At 38.5% G+C, this 18,001-nt stretch overlaps 1 protein-coding gene across 1 annotated transcript in view; it reads left to right on the top strand.

Annotated features, from left to right (window-relative positions):
- TMEM131 (transmembrane protein 131) overlaps positions 1-18,001 on the top strand; it is a 242,518-nt gene that overhangs the window by 142,666 nt on the left and 81,851 nt on the right. The window contains exons 6-7 of the mRNA XM_040453962.1: positions 14,571-14,687; positions 16,954-17,076. Of these exons, the coding sequence (XP_040309896.1) occupies positions 14,571-14,687; positions 16,954-17,076 (240 nt within the window). The remainder of the gene's footprint in view (positions 1-14,570; positions 14,688-16,953; positions 17,077-18,001) is intronic.

Genomic DNA, 18,001 nt, shown 5'->3' with positions numbered 1-18,001 from the left:
TCCTGGAACCATGAGATCATGACCTGAGGCGAATCCAAGGGTCTGATGCTGAACTACTCAGGTGCCCCAAGTTTGGCTTTTTTAGGTGCCAAATGAGTGATAGCAGAAAGTTTTTGTCTTTTTCTGTCGGAATTATCCCATTTAGCATAATGCCCTCAAGGTCCATCAGTGTTGTTGCAAATGGCAGGATTTCCTTTTTTCTTATGACTGAATAATATTCCACAGTGTGTGTGTGTGTGTGTGTGTGTGTGTGCGCGCGCGCGCATATCTTTTTTACCTATTCATTTGTTGTAGACACTTGGGTTGTTTCAATATCTTAGCTATTGTGAATAATGCTCCAGTAAAAATGGGAGTGCATATATCTCTTCAATATCCTGTTTTCATTTCCTTTGGATAAATACCCAGAAGTCAGATTGCTAGATCATATGATTGTTCTATTTTTAATTTTTTGAGAACCTCCATACTGTTTTAAACCAGTTTACATTCCCACCAACAGTATACAGGATTCCCTTATCTCCACATCTCATCAATACTTGTTATCTCTTCTTAATGATAGCCATTCTAACAGTTGTGAAGTGCTATCTCATTGTGGTTTTGATTTGCATTTCCATGATGATTAGAATTGTTGAACATTTTTTTGTATACCTGGTAGTCCTGTCTCCTTCGGGAAAATACCTATTTGGTTCCTCTGCCCATTTTTTATTCAGATTGTTTGGGGTTTTGTTATTAAACTATAGGAGTTCTTTTATGTATTTTAGATATTAACCTCCTATCTGACATATAATTTGCAAATATCTTCTCCCATTTTGCAGGTTTCCTTTTTGTTTTGTTGATCTTTTATTTTGCTATGCAGAAATTTTTTAATTTGATGTCGTCCTACTTGTTGATTTTTGCTTTTGTTGCTGTGCCTTTGGTGTCATATTAAAAAAAATCGTGGCCCAGGCCAATATCAGTGTTTTCTTCTGGAGGTTTATTGTATTAGGTCTTACGTTTAAGTCTTTAATCCATTTTTAATTAATTCTGGTGAGTGATGGAAGATAGGAGTCCAATTTCATTTTTCTGCATGTGGTTATCCAGTTTTCTTAATACCATTTGTTGAAGAGACTGTCTTTCCCCATGAAGTGTTCTTGGCTCCCTTGTCAAATATTAGTTGACTGTATATGCAGGGATTTATTTCTGGCCTCTCTATTCTGTTCCATTGGCCTATGTGCCTGTACCATACTGTTTTGATCACTTAGCTTCATAGTATAGTTTGAAAGCAGGAAGTGTGATGCCTTAGGCTTTGTTCTTTCTTGAGTCTTGCATGCTTCCATACAAATTTTGGGATTGTTTTATCCGTTTCTGTAAAACATGCCATTGGGCTATTGATAAGGATTGCACTGACTCTATAAATGACTTTAGGTAGTGTGGATATTTTAACAGACAGTTATCAGTATATTCTTCTAATCCACGAGCATGAGGTATCTTTCCATTTGTTTGTGTCTTCTTCAGTTTCTTTCATCAAGGTTTTATAGTTTTCATAACACAGGCATACCTCAGAGATATTATGTGTTTGGTTCCAAACCACCGCAGGAAAGTGAGTATCACAATAAAGTGAGTATCACAATAAAATGAATTTTTTTAGTTTTCCAGAGCACATAAAATTTCTGTTTACACCCTACTGTAGCCTGTTAAGCATGCAATAGCATTATGTCTTAAAAAACAATGTACATACCTTAATTTAAGAATACTTTATTACTAAAAAATGCTTACCATTATCTGAGTCTTCAGTGAGTCATAATCACTAATTACATATTACCATAAAAATAATAATAATAAAAAGTTTGAAATATTGCAGAAATTACCGAAGTGTGACACAGAGACACAAAGTGAGCAACTGCTACTAGGAAAAAATAGCACCAGTAGACTTGATCAATGCAGGGTTGCTATAGGCCTTCAATTTGTTAAAAAGAAAAAAAAAAAAGATAAATAAAGTAAATGCAATTATCTGCAAAGTGCAGTAAAGTGGAGCACAATAAAATGAGGGTACAGCTGTACAAATCTTTCACCCTCTTGGTTAAATTTATTCCCAGGTATTTTTTTTATGCCACTGTGAACCAGGATAGTTTTCTTTATTTCTTTTTCAGATGTTTCACTGTTAGTGTATACCAACACAACTGATTTCTATATGTTGATTTTATATCCTGCAACTATACCAAATTGGTTAATTCCAACAGTTTTTTGGTTGAGTCTTTAGGATTTTTTTTTCCAATATATGAGTTTATTGTCAAATTGGTTTCCATACAACACCCAGTGCTCATCCCAAAAGGTGCCCTCCTCAATACCCATCACCCACCCTCCCCTCCCTCCCACCCCCATCAACCCTCAGTTTGTTCTCAGTTTTTAAGAGTCTCTTATGCTTTGGCTCTCTGCCACTCTAACCTCTTTTTTTTTTTCTTCCCCTCCCCCATGGGTTTCTATTAAGTTTCTCAGGATCCACATAAGAGTGAAACCATATGGTATCTGTCTTTCTCTGTATGGCTTATTTCACTTAGCATAACACTCTCCAGTTCCATCCATGTTGCTACAAAAGGCCATATTTCATTCTTTCTCATTGCCACGTAGTACTCCATTGTATAAATAAACCACAATTTCTTTATCCATTCATCAGTTGATGGACATTTAGGCTTTTCTCTCTCTCTCTCTCTCTCTATATATATAAGACCATATCATCTGCAAATATGACAGTTTTACTTATTCCTTTCTGATTCAGGTGCCTTTTATTTCCTTATCTTGCCTAATTGATCTAACTAGGCCTTTCAGTATTATGTTGAGTAAGTGTGGTAAGAGTAGGCACCCTGATCCTAGAGGATCAGGGCATCCTGATCCTCAGTTTTTTGTCATTGAGTATGATGTTAGCTGTGGATTTTTCCTATATGGCCTTTTTTTTTTTTTTTAACTAAGATATCTTTTTGTGTTTATTTATTTTAAGAGAGAGAGAATTCCAAGAAGGCTCCATGCTGTCAGTGCAGAGCCCAACATAGGGCTCAATCTCACAAACTGTGAGAGCGTGACCTGAATCAAAATCAGGAGTCATACACTTAACCGAGAGAGCCACCCATACATACCCTTATGTATGGCCTTTATTATGTAGAGTTGTATCCTAGCTGTACCCAGTCTACTGGGGGTTTTTATCATTAAAATATGTTGTATTTTGTCACATGCTTTTGATTTTTATGTTTTATCTTTTATTTTTATCTTTTTATCTTTTGTTAATATGGTATATCACATTTACTGATTTGCATATGTTGAACCATCCTTTCATCCCAAGGGTAAATCCTACTTGGTCATGGTGTATATATAATACTTTCAATGTGTTTTAGATTCCATTTGCTAATCTTTTTTTAAGAATTTTTGCATCTATATTCATCAGGGGTATTGGTCTGTAGTTCCTTGTTTGTTCTTGTCTGGCTTTGGTATCAGGGTAATGCTGGGTTTGTAAAATGAGTTTTGAAATGTTGTGTCCCTTCAGTTTTTTGGAAGAATTTGAGAAAGATTGGCATTAATTCTTCTTTAAATATTTGGTAGAATTCATTAGTGAAACCAGCTTATCCTGAGGTTTTCTATGTTGGGAGATTGTTGATTTCTGATTCAATCTTCTTACTCACTGGTCTATTCAGATTTTCTATTTCTTCCTGTTTCGGTCTTGGAAGGTTGTTTCTCAGCATTTATCCATTTCTTCTAGCTTATCTGATTTATTGGCATATAATTGTTCATACTAGTGTTTTATGATCCTGTGTATTTCTGTAGTATCAATTGTAATGTCTCCTCTTTCATTTCTGACTTTGAGTATTCTCTTCTTTTTTCATGGTTTGTGTAGCTAGAGGTTTGCCAATTTTGTTTTATCTTTTTGAAAACAGCTCTTAGTTTCACTGTTTTTTTTTTTCATTATTGTTTTTCTGCTATTTCTGCTCTGATTTTTATTTCTTTCCTTCTGCTGACTTTGGGTTTCCTTGAGGTGTAAAGTTAGGCTGTTTATTTGAGTTGTTTTCTTAACATGTACATTTACTACTATAAAGTTCCCTCTTAAAACTACTTCTGCAGCATCCCATAAGTTTTGGTATGTTGTATTTTCATTTTCCTTTGTTTGAGTATCTTTTTTTAGGTTTCCCTTTTGATTTCTTTTTTGACCCCTTGGTTGTTCAGAGATATGTTGTTTAATTTCCACACATTTGTAGATTTTCCAGCTTTCCTTTTGTTGATTTCTAGTTTCATACCATTATGGTCTGAAAATATACTTGTTATTATTTCCATCTTCTTAAATTTGCCATGAGACTTTTTCTGTGTATTCTCATATGGTCTGCATCAGAGAATGTTTTATGTGCACTTGAGAAAAACATGTATTTGCTGCTATCAGATGGAATGTTCTATAAATGTTAGGCCTATTTGGTCTAATATATGGGTCAAGTCCAACATTTCCTTGTGGTTGTTCTGTCTGGATGATCTATCCATTGAAGAAAGTATGGTATTGAGGTCCTCTGCTTTATTTTTGTGTTGTCTGTTTTCTCCCTTCAAATCTGTCAATATTTGTTAATGTATTTAGATGCTCAGATGTTGGGTACATATGAATATATAGTTGTTATATCCTCTTGAAGCCTTGGCCCCTTTATCATTATCTAATGACCTTCTTTGTCACTTGTGACCATTTTTGGCTTTTAAAGTCTGTTTAGTCTGGTAAAAGCATAGCTACCCCTACTCTCTTTTGGTTTCCACTTGGACTAAATGGCTTTTTCCAGCCCTTCACTTTGAGCCAGTTTGTGTTCTTAAAACTGAAGTGAGCCTTCTGTATGCAGTATAGAGTTGGATTTCATTTCTTTCTTTTTTTTTTTTTTATGAAATTTATTGTCAAATTGGTTTCCATACAACACCCAGTGCTCATCCCAACAGGTGCCCTCCTCCATACCCATCACCCACCCACCCCTCCTTCCCACTCCCCATAAACCCTCAGTTTGTTCTCAGTTTTTAGGAGTCTCTTATGTTTTGGCTCCCTCCCTCTCTAGCCATTTTTTTTCCTTCCCCTCCCCCATGGTCTTCTGTTAAGTATCTCAGGATCCACATAAGAGTGAAAACATATGGTATCTGTCCTTCTCTGTATGACTTATTTCACTTAGCATAACACTCTCCAGTTCCATCCATGTTGCTACAAAAGGCCAGATTTCATTCTTTCTCATTGCCACGTAGTATTCCATTGTGTATATAAACCACAATTTCTTTATCCATTCATCAGTTGATGGGCATATAGGCTCTTTCCATAACTTGGCTATTGTTGAGAGTGCTGCTATAAACATTGGGGTACAGGGGCGCCTGGGTGGCGCAGTTGGTTAAGCGTCCGACTTCAGCCAGGTCACGATCTCGCGGTCCGGGAGTTCGAGCCCCGCGTCGGGCTCTGGGCTGATGGCTCAGAGCCTGGAGCCTGTTTCCGATTCTGTGTCTCCCTCTCTCTCTGCCCCTCGCCCATTCATGCTCTGTCTCTCTCTGTCCCAAAAATAAATAAACGTTGAAAAAAAAAATTTAAAAAAAAAAAAAAACATTGGGGTACAAGTGCCCCTATGCATTAGTACTCCTGTTTCCCTTGGGTAAATTCCTAGCAGTTCTATCGCTGGGTCATAGGATAGGTCTATTTTTTATTTTTTGAGGAACCTCCACACTGTTTTTCAGAGTGGCTGCACCAGTTTGCATTCCCACCAACAGTGCAAGAGGGTTCCCATTTCTCCACATCCTCTCCAGCATCTATGGTCTCCTGGTTTGTTCATTTTAGCCACTCTGAGTGGTGTGAGGTGATATCTGAGTATGGTTTTGATTTGTATTTCCCTGATGAGGAGCGACATTGAGCATCCTTTCATGTGCCTGTTGGCCATCTGGATGTCTTCTTTAGAGAAGTGTCTATTCATGTTTTCTGCCCATTTCTTCACTGGGTTATTTGGTTTTCGGGTGTGGAGTTTGGTGAGCTCTTTATAGATTCTGGATACTAGCCCTTTGTCCGATATGTCATTTGCAAATATCTTTTCCCATTCCGTTGGTTGCCTTTTAGTTTTGTTGATTGTTTCCTTTGCTGTACAGAAGCTTTTTATCTTCATGAGGTCCCAGTAGTTCATTTTTGCTTTTAATTCCTTTCATTTCTATATCTAGTTCCTGTGTGCCTTTTGATTAGTGAATTCAATTTGTTAACATTCAGAGTTATTCTTGATATGTAAAGACTTACTAATGCCATCTTCTTAATGGCTTTGTGGGTGTTTTGTATTTCCACTGATTCTCTTTTCCTCTGTTTCCGCCTACCTTTAAGACTCGTGATTTTCCATGGTATCAGTCTGTTTCCCCTTTAATTTTTGTGAATCTGTTCTTGCTTCTTGATACCATGAAGCTTACGTAAAACATCTTACAGATAAAGCAGCCCATTTTAAGCTGATAGCAACTTAACTTCGGTTGCGTGTAAAAGCTTTACCTTTTTAATTTTTCCCCCTTTTTTTATATGCTTGATGTCATTATTTAACTCTTTCTATATTTTGTATTCATTAACAAATTATAGTAGCTATAATTATTTTTCATACTCTTCTTCTTTAACCTTTGTACTACAGTTAGGTGGTTAACACACCATCCCATTACAGAATTAGAATTTTCTATGTCTAACTGTGTATTTACCTTTACTCAGTGTGTTGTATACTTTCATATGTTTTTGTGTCATTATTAGTGTGTTTTCATTTCAGCTAGAATTCTTTTCAGCATTTCTTGCAAAGCAAGTCTAGAGGTAATGAACTCCCTCAGAATTCTCCAGTGAATTGTTAGTCCAGGAAAGTCTTTATTTCTGCTTTGCATCTGAAGGATAACTTTGCCAGATAAGAGTATTCTTGGCTAGCAGTTTTTTCTTTCAGTACTTCGAATATGTCATCTCACTCCTGGCCTATACAGGTTCTGCTGAGAAATCACTAATATAGCCTCATGGAATTCTTTTGTAGGTTACAATCTTTTTTTCCCTGGGTACTTTTAGGATTCTGTTTTTATCTTTGAGTTTTGACACTTTGATTATACGATGTGTTGGAGAAGGTCTTTTGCATTGAGTTAATAGGGTTATCTATTAGCTTTATGAATATAGATGTCCAAGCTTCTCCCCAAGTTTGGGAAGTTCTCACCTATTATTTCTTTGAATAAACTTTCCACCCTCTTCTCCCTCTCTTCTCTGAAACTCTAATTATTATATTTGTTCTTTGATGGAAAACCATAGACCTGATAGGCTTTCATCACTCTTTTTGACTCTTTTTCTTTTGTTCTGCTCTAATGGGTTAATTCAAAATTTCTAGATCACTTATTTGATCTTCTGTTTGCTTCACTCTGCCACACATGCTGTCTATTGCTTTTTATTATTATTATTATTTAATTTCAGCCATTGAAATCTTAAGCTCCAGAATTTCAGTTTGGTTCTTTCCTAAATTATTTCTTTTCTTTGTTAAATATTTCATTTTGTTTGTGTGTTATTTCCTAATTTCCTTGAACAGCCCTTCTGAATTTTCTTATAGATCATTGAATTTGTTCAAAAGAACTACTTTGAATCTTTTATCAGCTAGTTTGCAAAATTCTGTGCTTTTGGTTGGAGAATTACTATTTGTGATCACATTGTTTTGATTTTTCATGTTCCTTGTAGTTTTGCATTTCCACTTTTGCATTTGAAGTAACAGACACATTTTTAAATCTTTACTAGTTGTCTTCAGATGGGGTAATAATAACAGCACCAACTGTTATATTTGTTAGTGCTGTTATATTTGGGTTTTCTCCACCTTTTAGATTTTCCAGAAAATAGTGCTCAAGTTTGTGGTTTCTCCCTTACCCACAGGTCCTACTGTTTTTCTGATAACAGTCCATTTACTGAACTTGCTCTCACCACTGCACTTGGGAGTGAGCACCAGGAGCCAGCTGCAGTGTGAGGGGAGATGGGGATTTAGCACTCAGGGCATTAGAGTGCCTATGGTATGGGGATCCTCAAGTAAAGTATTCCCAGAGGCTCATGGGCAGACTTCCTGCTGAAGTCCTGAGCACAGTCAGCAGGAACTGTGTACCTTTAATGCCCTTTGATATTCTTATCTGTCCCTTTCCTGCTCTGCTCCCACCTCCAGTTTTGGAGGTCCTGCCTCAGTACTCTGGGTGCGCTGGAGAGAAACGGGTTTCCCGTGCCATGTCCTGCACAACTCACATAGCCAGGTACTCACTGACTGCTATCCTTTTCTCTTGTGGGTGAGGTCACCACTGCTGGATAATTTATTCCCATGGAGTGTTGCCTTGGCAGGGTAGTTCCGGAAGAGGGAGTGGCACTGGGAAAATTCCTCTTAAGGTTTCCACTGTGACCAAACTTTTTTGTTTGTTTGTTTTTTGTTTCAATGGCATAATGGAATATGTCCCCAGAAAGGCTGGACTTTTGCAATATCTCTCTTGTCCACGGGTATCTTCCTAGGTCGGTACTCTACAGATTTTTTTTCCCCACATGGCAAGAGTGGTTGGGACAAATGTACTGGTTCTGTAGCCCATACTAAAGTTTGTCCATCTACTACCAGATGTACAGGTGGTTGAGACAACTCCCAGGTCCCCTGGCATATGGTGCTGAATCCCACATTTTCCACAAAGGCACTTCAGTTTGTGGATGGATATCTAATCCATAGCTTAAATGCAGGGACCAAAAGGGGCACCCGGGTGGCTCAGTCAGTTGAGCTTCTGACTTTGGCTCAGGTCATGATCTCACAGCTTGTGGGTTCGAGCCCCGCATCGGGCTCTGTGCTAACAGCTCAGAGCCTAGAGCTGTTCTGGATTCTGTGTATCCCCTCTCTCTGCCCCTTCCCCACTCACACTCTGTCTCTCTCTCAAAAATAAATAATAAAACATTAAAAGCGGGGAAGGGACAGAAAGACACAATGTCTTTTGCTGCCATGATGGTGACATCACTCCTCCAATTTTTTTTTAATGTTTATTTATTTATTTTGAGAGAGAGAAATAGAAAGTGATGGCCACGGGGCGCCTGGGTGGCGCAGTCGGTTAAGCGTCCGACTTCAGCCAGGTCGCCATCTCGCGGTCCGTGAGTTCGAGCCCCGCGTCGGGCTCTGGGCTGATGGCTCAGAGCCTGGAGCCTGTTTCCGATTCTGTGTCTCCCTCTCTCTCTGCTCCTCCCCCGTTCATGCTCTGTCTCTCTCTGTCCCAAAAATAAATAAAACGTGAAAAAAAAAAAAATTTAAAAAAAAAAAAAAAAAAAAGAAAGTGATGGCCAGTGGGAGGGGCAAAGAGAGAGGGAGACAGAATCCCAAGCAGGCTTCACAACTGTGAGCACAAAGCCTTATGCGGAGCTTGAACCCACGAACCATGAGATCATGACCTGAGCCGAAACCAAGAGTTGGACACTTAACTGACTGAGCCACCCAGGCACCCCATCACTCTTACAATTTTAAATAAGATAGTCAGGGCAAGCCTCATTCAGAAGGTGACATTTGAACAGACTTGAAGGAGGTAAGGGAGAGGACTGTATGGAAGGAAGTGGAATATATGGAAGAAGAACATTCCAGACAGAAGGTACAGGCAGTATAAAGGCTCCTATGTGAAAACACACCTGTATGCAAAGAGGACAGTGTGGTTAGCTAGGCCAGAGTGATCAAGAATGAGAGAAGTGAAGGGGAATAGGTAGGGTAGATTGTGAAGGGCTGTACAAGCTATGATATGAGGACTTTGGCTCTTATCCTGATTGAACTTGGAAGCCTTCATGGATTTGAGCAGAAAAATGAAATGATAGCTTACGTTTTGTAAGTATCACTACTTATCAAAAAGAGATCATACGGTACCTCGGTGGCTCAGTCAGTTAAGCATCCAACTCTTTATTTCAGCTCAGGTCATGATACCAGGGTTTGTGAGTTTAAGCACCACATCAGGCTCCATACTGGCAGTTCAGAGCCTGCTTGGGATTCCCTCCCTCTGCCTCTCCCCTGCTCATGCGCTCGCTCTCTCTCTCAATAAGTAAAAAAACAAAAAACAAACAATGAAGAGCAAAGGGAGAATCAGGGACACCAGTTACATTAGCTGCTGCAGTACCCCATGGTAAGAAGACAATTACTCTGACAAGAGTGAAGAACTTAAGAAAGCTGTTGGATTTGGGATATATTTTGAAGATACAGCCAATAAGCTCTCCTGACGTGGGACTAAGAGAAAGAGAAGAGTCAAGATTGACTCTCTGCTTTTTTCCCCAAGCTACAAAAGGACAGAATTGCCATCAACCGAGATGGAGAAGGCTGAAGATAGAGCAGGTTTCGGGAGTACAATCAGTAGTTCAGTTTTGGATGTGTTAGATTTGAGGTGTCCTTAGACATCCGAGTGCCAAGGACAGTTGGTGCCAAGGTCCAAGTGCCAAGTGACAGTTGGTGTCTGAGTTTGGATAATAAGAGAAAGGACCGAACTTGAAATGGAAGTTTAAGAGCCACTGGTGAAGATACAAAGTCGTGGACCTGGATGAGCTCACCAATGGAGCCAGCCAGGGACTGAGCTGTGGTACAAAGGTGAGAGATACTTAGCTGCAGATAATGTTCGGTTAAAGCTAGCACACCTTGTTTGTTCTTCGTTACTTTTTATACTGTTTTCTAATTTTTTATCATACCAAATTCATCTAATTTAGAAAGTGTGTGGGAAAGAGCATAAAAGGATGATTTGTAGCAAATCTGATTAATTCTTATGGGAAGATTACATTCCTGAGTCTGACTTTGCTGTTCTGTTTTGTTCTATCATGGTCACTTGGAATTAGATTTTCCCTGTTATTAAAAAAAGAAGAAAGGAAATATTTGTTCTATCTCAACATCTTCTTAAAGTACTGAGATAATAATGTACTCAAGTCTTGATAGGTATTGAGAACTGTCAAAGAGAACTTGTACTCATATCTAGACTCTTCTCTGTTCCACCCCATCTTCTTTCCCACCGGATAGAAATGACATCATGGAGCAAAGCCTCCATCTTCCATAGGAATTAAGCAGTGAGACTGGCCATATTTATGGTTTCTTTAATAATTAGGATCTCAGATATCATCTAATAAAACTGGCTTATTTTGAAATTAGGAGAAATTGAGACCTACAAAGGTTCAATGACTTGCCAAAATCAGTTTATTTTTTTGTTTTTTTTGTTTTTTGTTTGTTTTTAATGTTAGTTTTGAGAGAGAAAGAGACAGTGCAAGTGGGATAGGGGCAGAGAGAGAGTGAGACACAGAATTCAAAACAGGCTTCCGGCCGTCAACCCAGAGCCCGATGCAGGACCCAAACCCACAAACCGTGAGATCATGACCAGAGCCAAAGTTGAATGCTTAACCAACTGAGCCACCCAGGTGCCCCTCAAAATCAGTTAATGGCAGAATTAGAAACTCAGATCTCCAATGTGTCACCTACTTACTCAAAACTAGATGTCCAGTTCTGGTAGTAGCAAAAGGTTATGCTAAGAATTAAGCATTCCATGATGATTTTCCTTACCTTTTGTAACTTAGATGGGCTTTTGAAAGATATTATTTAAATATTTACATACATTCCCATAAAAATTTTAAAGGGAACCAGTTTTTTCTCTGGCTGGATAAATTTCCCTGTAGTAAACCACAGGCCTTGTGAGTATCTTCATTGACATTAGAACTGTTGTCAATAGACAGCAACATGCAGAAGATTGAAACTAGACCACTTTCTCACACCATTCACAAAAATAAACTCAAAATGGATAAAGGACCTGAATGTGAGACAGGAAACCATCAAAACCCTAGAAGAGAAAGCAGGAAAAGACCTCTCTGACCTCAGCCACAGCAATTTCTTACTTGACACATCCCCAAAGGCAAGGGAATTAAAAGCAAAAATGAACTACTGGGACCTCATGAAGATAAAAAGCTTCTGCACAGCAAAGGAAACAACCAACAAAACTAAAAGGCAACCAACGGAATGGGAAAAGATATTTGCAAATGACATATCGGACAAAGGGCTAGTATCCTAAATCTATAAAGAGCTCACCAAACTCCACACCCGAAAACCAAATAACCCAGTGAAGAAATGGGCAGAAAACATGAATAGACACTTCACTAGAGAAGACATCCAGATGGCCAACAGGCACATGAAAAGATGCTCAATGTCACTCCTCATCAGGGAAATACAAATCAAAACCACACTCAGATATCACCTCACGCCAGTCAGAGTGGCCAAAATGAACAAATCAGGAGACTATAGATGCTGGAGAGGATGTGGAGAAACGGGAACCCTCTTGCACTGTTGGTGGGAATGCAAACTGGTGCAGCCACTCTGGAAAACGGTGTGGAGGTTCCTCAAAAAATTAAAAATAGACCTACCCTATGACCCAGCAATAGCACTACCAGGAATTTACCCAAGGGATACAGGAGTACTGACACATAGGGGCACTTGTACCCCAATGTTTATAGCAGCATTCTCAACAATAGCCAAACTATGGAAAGAGCCTAAATGTCCATCAACTGATGAATGGATAAAGAAATTGTAGTTTATTTACACAATGGAGTACTACATGGCAATGAGAAAGAATGAAATCTGGCCTTTTGTAGCAACATGGATGGAACTGGAGAGTGTTATGCTAAGTGGAATAAGTCAGGCAGAGAAAGACAGATACCATATGGTTTCACTCTTATGTGGATCCTGAGAAACTTAACAGAAACCCATGGGGAATGGGAAGGAAAAAAAAAAAAGAGGTTAGAGTGGCAGAGAGCCAAAGCATAAGAGACTCTTAAAAACTGAGAACATGGGGCGCCTGGGTGGCGCAGTCGGTTAAGCGTCCGACTTCAGCCAGGTCACGATCTCGCGGTCCGTGAGTTCGAGCCCCGCGTCAGGCTCTGGGCTGATGGCTCAGAGCCTGGAGCCTGTTTCCGATTCTGTGTCTCCCTCTCTCTCTGCCCCTCGCCCGTTCATGCTCTGTCTCTCTCTGTCCCAAAAATAAATAAACGTTGGAAAAAAAAAGAAAAAAAAAATTAAAAAAAAAAAAAACTGAGAACAAACTGAGGGTTGATGGGGGGTGGGAGGGAGGGGTGGGTGGGTGATGGGTATGGAGGAGGGCACCTTTTGGGATGAGCACTGGGTGTTATGGGAACCAATTTGACAATAAACTTCATATATTGAAAAAAAAAACTGTTGTCAGTAGGAATACCATACTCATTGATTGTAAACAATTTTTTAACATTTTTAGATCTCTGAAATTTTGGGTTTAATTTACTCTTTTTTTAGTTTCTCAAGGTGGAAACATAGATTTCTGATTTGAAGCATTTCCCAAAATAAGTATGCTTTATCTGCAGCCAGCAAATTTTGATATGTCGTGTTTTAATTTCTAGTTGATTCAAAATATTTTAATTTCCCTGTGACTACCCCTTGGACCAATGGGTTATTTAGAAGTTTGTTAATTTCAAGCTACTTAGAGATTTACCAGGTATCCTTCTCTTACTGACTTTGGCTCAGATGTAACCTCCATCTAGTGTCTACAGCTTCCAGGGGTTATATACTCTGATTTTAGCCCACTGTCAGCTTTTAGCGGTGTATAAAAATTTTAGCTGAATTCTATTTACCCTCATATGGTAGCCTCATCTTCCCATTTTCTGCCATGGGTGAGCCATTACTCACATTCCATCTCTCCTTGGAGGTGCTTGTCTTTCCTTAAATTTTGAGCTACCTGATATGCAAACTCTGTGATAGGGTCAAGAAAAGTTACATTTTTGTAGATTATCCTTTTGGTTGTTGATAATGCACAGGAAATGCTCTTTCCAGCTTTCTGCTTCCTGAGGTGAAGCCAGAAGTCTCAATGCCAGGTATTTTAAGCTACAATTTGGGGAGTGTTTTAGAGTTCAACCATAGAGGCAAATGAGAAAGGTGATGACTTTACACATTAAAATGCATCATAAGGCTTCATCACAGACAGAACTACAGTCACAGTCCCTTGAACTCCATGGAGTAGCCCTATTGTTTTGTTGTAATAAAGTTTTATTTCACTAACTACAATGACATTCTCAACCTGTACAAGAAAACAGGAGTGAGTTTCTGTGCATATTGTCACTCCTGCCTTCTTTCCTAATTTAAGTTGCTGGCACATACAGCGCCATGTGTGAATGGCTGACAGAGGTCAAGGGGTTAAGGCGTGGGCTTATTTCTTCTTTGGAATAGTACAAGTTGTTGTTTAGTTGTAGAGTAGTACATCTATGTAAGAAGCTCAGCCTCATCTCCACTCCTACTGAATTATGTGATGATGGAACAGTCTGTAATTAGGTACTTCATTCCAGCCTAATGATTGTTGAATGAACAGCATCTAATTGGTAATTGATAAAGCTGTGTGACTGTAGACATCAGTATGAAGACATCATTTTTATTATTTTTCATTGCAGAATAATTTGGCTAATTTAAAGCTTAAACCTTCAGTGGGAGAAGCTAGTTCATGGAAATGATTGTGAGATGATTGCTTTGCAAACTTCAGCTATTTAATTGCGGTCAGCATAATCGGATTTTTTAGTTACTCATTTAACTTTATTTGTTGCTCTTCTTTTTCAGAAAATACTTCCAGGGGGAAATACGTCATTTGATGTAGTTTTTCTTGCAAGAGTAGTGGGAAATGTAGAAAATACTTTATTTATTAACACGTCCAATCATGGGGTATTTACTTATCAGGTAAGAACCAGGACTAAATCTTTTACTTATTTTATAAAATATCGTTCTTATCTCCAACCTATCCTATGACTCTCTTTAAAAACTCAGGGATAATAGGAAATGTGAGAGTTTAGACTGAGAGCATTTTTATTCACTGCTTTGTCTGTGACTAGCCCCTATCAAATCAGAATGAACAAATGATCTTTTAAAGCTATAGCTAAAGTTTTAATGTAAGATTGTTGGCAAAAGAATAGTAAAAAATATTTTATAATAATTTTTTTAATTTTTATTTTGCACATTTATGAAGCGTACTTGATAATAGTTTCAAAATTAAAACATGCATGCTCCCTTTTCTTTAGTGAATAGATTGCTTAAAATTTGTTCTTATTTTCTCTGTGTCATGTTTAGGTTATTAGAGATTGTTAATGTCTTATGAGTCAAGATTTTTATAATCAAGGTTATCAAGATTGTTAAGAAGAATTGCTTCTGTGGCACTATACTACATACTTTACAAACATTTCTGCATGCGTTATAGATACTGTTATTCTCATTCGTTTAGATAAGGAAGGTGAAGCTTAGAAAGGTTAAGTAGTTTGTTCAAATTATGCTACTAATAGATTAGTAAGCAGGGATTCAAACCCATGCCTTTATAACTACAAAGACCATCCTATTAACCACTGTGTTATACTGCGCATAGAACACAGTGTTTTAACTCCTTACTTAGATAATGTCTTACTTTACAGTTTTTATGATTTTGTTTTTGAACATTTCTTTTCTAGGACCCAGAACATACCACATATCTTGAGAATTCGTGTCAGTAAACCAATTAGTTAGGCACTTGTATTTATATACAGTGAATATGTCTTTAACAGTTGTTTAGTAGGCAACCTGTGTAGATGAATAACTTAGAAGTGCTATATAGATGATGCTTATTTAACATACACCTGTTGAGTAAATGAAGACTGTCATAAGAATATTACTACCATTGCCCTCTAGGGGCAGCCTAACCGACTTAGGTGGATGTGGCCAAGCTGTACTACTTGAGGGTTGTAATCGGTTTGTTCTCAAGCAGAGCCTCAGTGGCCAGCTGCTTTTCTTCACCTCTCCACATGTAGTCTTTCACAAAGTCTGCCTCCTAAATATATCTTGAGTCTAACTCTCTCCTCCACACTGCCACTGCTCTCTTCTAAGCCACCATTACCTCTCCCTGGGTTACACCATAGCCTCCAACAGGCCTTCCACTCCTCCACTGTCCTTATCATAGTCTGTTATTCACTGTAGTCGGAATGATATTCTGTGAACATAAATCACATCTAGTCAACTTCCCCATGGAAATCTTTATGTCCTATTGCTTTCAGAGCAAAATGTAAATTTGTGACCAAGGCCAACAAGTCTCTGAGGTTCTGACTCCCATATGTTCCTTCCATTCCATCCCATTTGACCATGCTTCTGATCTTATTCCTGATCTTCAAGTTAACCCCTTTCCTGCCTTGTTTCCTTTGTATACTTCCCCTCACCCAAATACACTCTCAGTGCTGGTTTGTTCTCATCTTGCATCAGCTCATAATCACTTCCCCAGAGAAGATGACCTTGACCATGCTCTCTAAAAGAATATCCCAGCCTCACCCCAGCCAGTTATTCTATATCACATTACCATTTTTTAAAAACTTTTTTATTGTTATTTAGTGTGCCTCTCATACTGGAATGTAAGTTGCATGAGGGCAGGCACATTATCTATCTTGTTTACTATTGAATCATTCACACTGTATATATTTGTGCCTAGCAAATCATAGGCACTTAAGAAATATTTGTCATTTGACTGATGGGCTCACTCTGTTTAGTCAACCCAGGACCTTGCTTTCTCCTGTGGGAATGACCTGGAGCTGGATTTGAGAAATTGTTTGAGCCCTAGATCCATCTTCTTCTCATGGTTGGAATAAGGAAATCTTTTGATTCCCTGTTGCCTTCTTTTGTCTATTCTGTGAGCTCATGAAGGACTGCTATCATTTTAATTTCCAATATATTATAGAAATAATTCCAAATACACATATATGTAGTAAATCAAATATATAGCCAAATCAAGGATAGAAACCACATGTGTATTCTTTTTAAAGGTAGTCAAGATTTTTCATCTAAATAAGACAAATCAGTTTTCCCTAGATCAATCAGTTATAACTATAAAAATGTTAGTTATGAAAGCAACCCAGATTGCATTTTTTTCTCCTTTAAAATAGGTATTTGGTGTTGGAGTTTAACCCAGATTGCATTTTTTTCTCCTTTAAAATAGGTGTTTGGTGTTGGAGTTCCAAATCCATATCGACTGAGGCCATTCCTTGGGGCCAGAGTCCCTGTGAACAGCAGTTTCTCACCTATAATAAATATACACAATCCTCACAGTGAGCCTTTACAGGTGAGTTTATGTTGATGATATTGAATGAGTTACATTTTGGTGGAAATTAATGCTTACCATGAAATCTCAGTTTGTTACAGTTTGCAAGACTATTTAAAATAATGGGATTTTATAGATGTATCAAAGAGTGGTTATTCTTTTTTTTTTTTTTTTAATTTTTTTTTTAACGTTTATTTATTATTTTTGGGACAGAGAGAGACAGAGCATGAACGGGGGAGGGGCAGAGAGAGAGAGGGAGACACAGAATCGGAAACAGGCTCCAGGCTCTGAGCCATCAGCCCAGAGCCCGACGTGGGGCTCGAACTCATGGACCGCGAGATCGTGACCTGGCTGAAGTCGGACGGTTAACCGACTGCGCCACCCAGGCGCCCCGAGTGGTTATTCTTTTAATGCAACTTGCTGTGGTCAGAATTTTTGATTACAATAGTCCAGGTATTGACTTTTTGGAACCACTTTTTAAACAACTGTGGTTTCTCTGGTCTTACAGTTTAGCAGGTCTGCATTTAACTTAAGAGTTTTCAACTACACAAGGCCATTGCTTTTCTGATGTAACGTAAATTTTTAAAACAGTTCATACTTATTTTTGGTAATAAGTTTTGGGTGATGGCAGCCTGGAAGTTAAAATCTGAGAAAGGGTAAATATAGAATCACGATTAAAGCAAACTTATTTTTTGTTTAAAAAGTCCAACTCCTGGGATGCCTGGGTGGCTCAGTCAGTTGAGCATCCTACTCTCAATTTCCACCCAGGCAACGAACCCAAGGTCATGGGATTGAGCCTAGTATTGGGCTCCACGCTGAGCATGGAGTCTGCTTAAGATTCTCTCCCTCTCTGTCTCTCTCTTTCTCTTTCTTTGCACCCCTCCCCTACTCTCTCTAACGATGAGATGAGATGAGATGAGATGAGATGAGATGAGATGAGATGAGA

This window comes from Herpailurus yagouaroundi, unplaced genomic scaffold (genome assembly GCF_014898765.1).
Source record: "Herpailurus yagouaroundi ecotype Mexico unplaced genomic scaffold, PumYag 210, whole genome shotgun sequence".
Classification (NCBI taxonomy): domain Eukaryota; kingdom Metazoa; phylum Chordata; class Mammalia; order Carnivora; family Felidae; genus Herpailurus; species Herpailurus yagouaroundi.
This window is presented reverse-complemented; position numbering and strand designations above follow the sequence as displayed.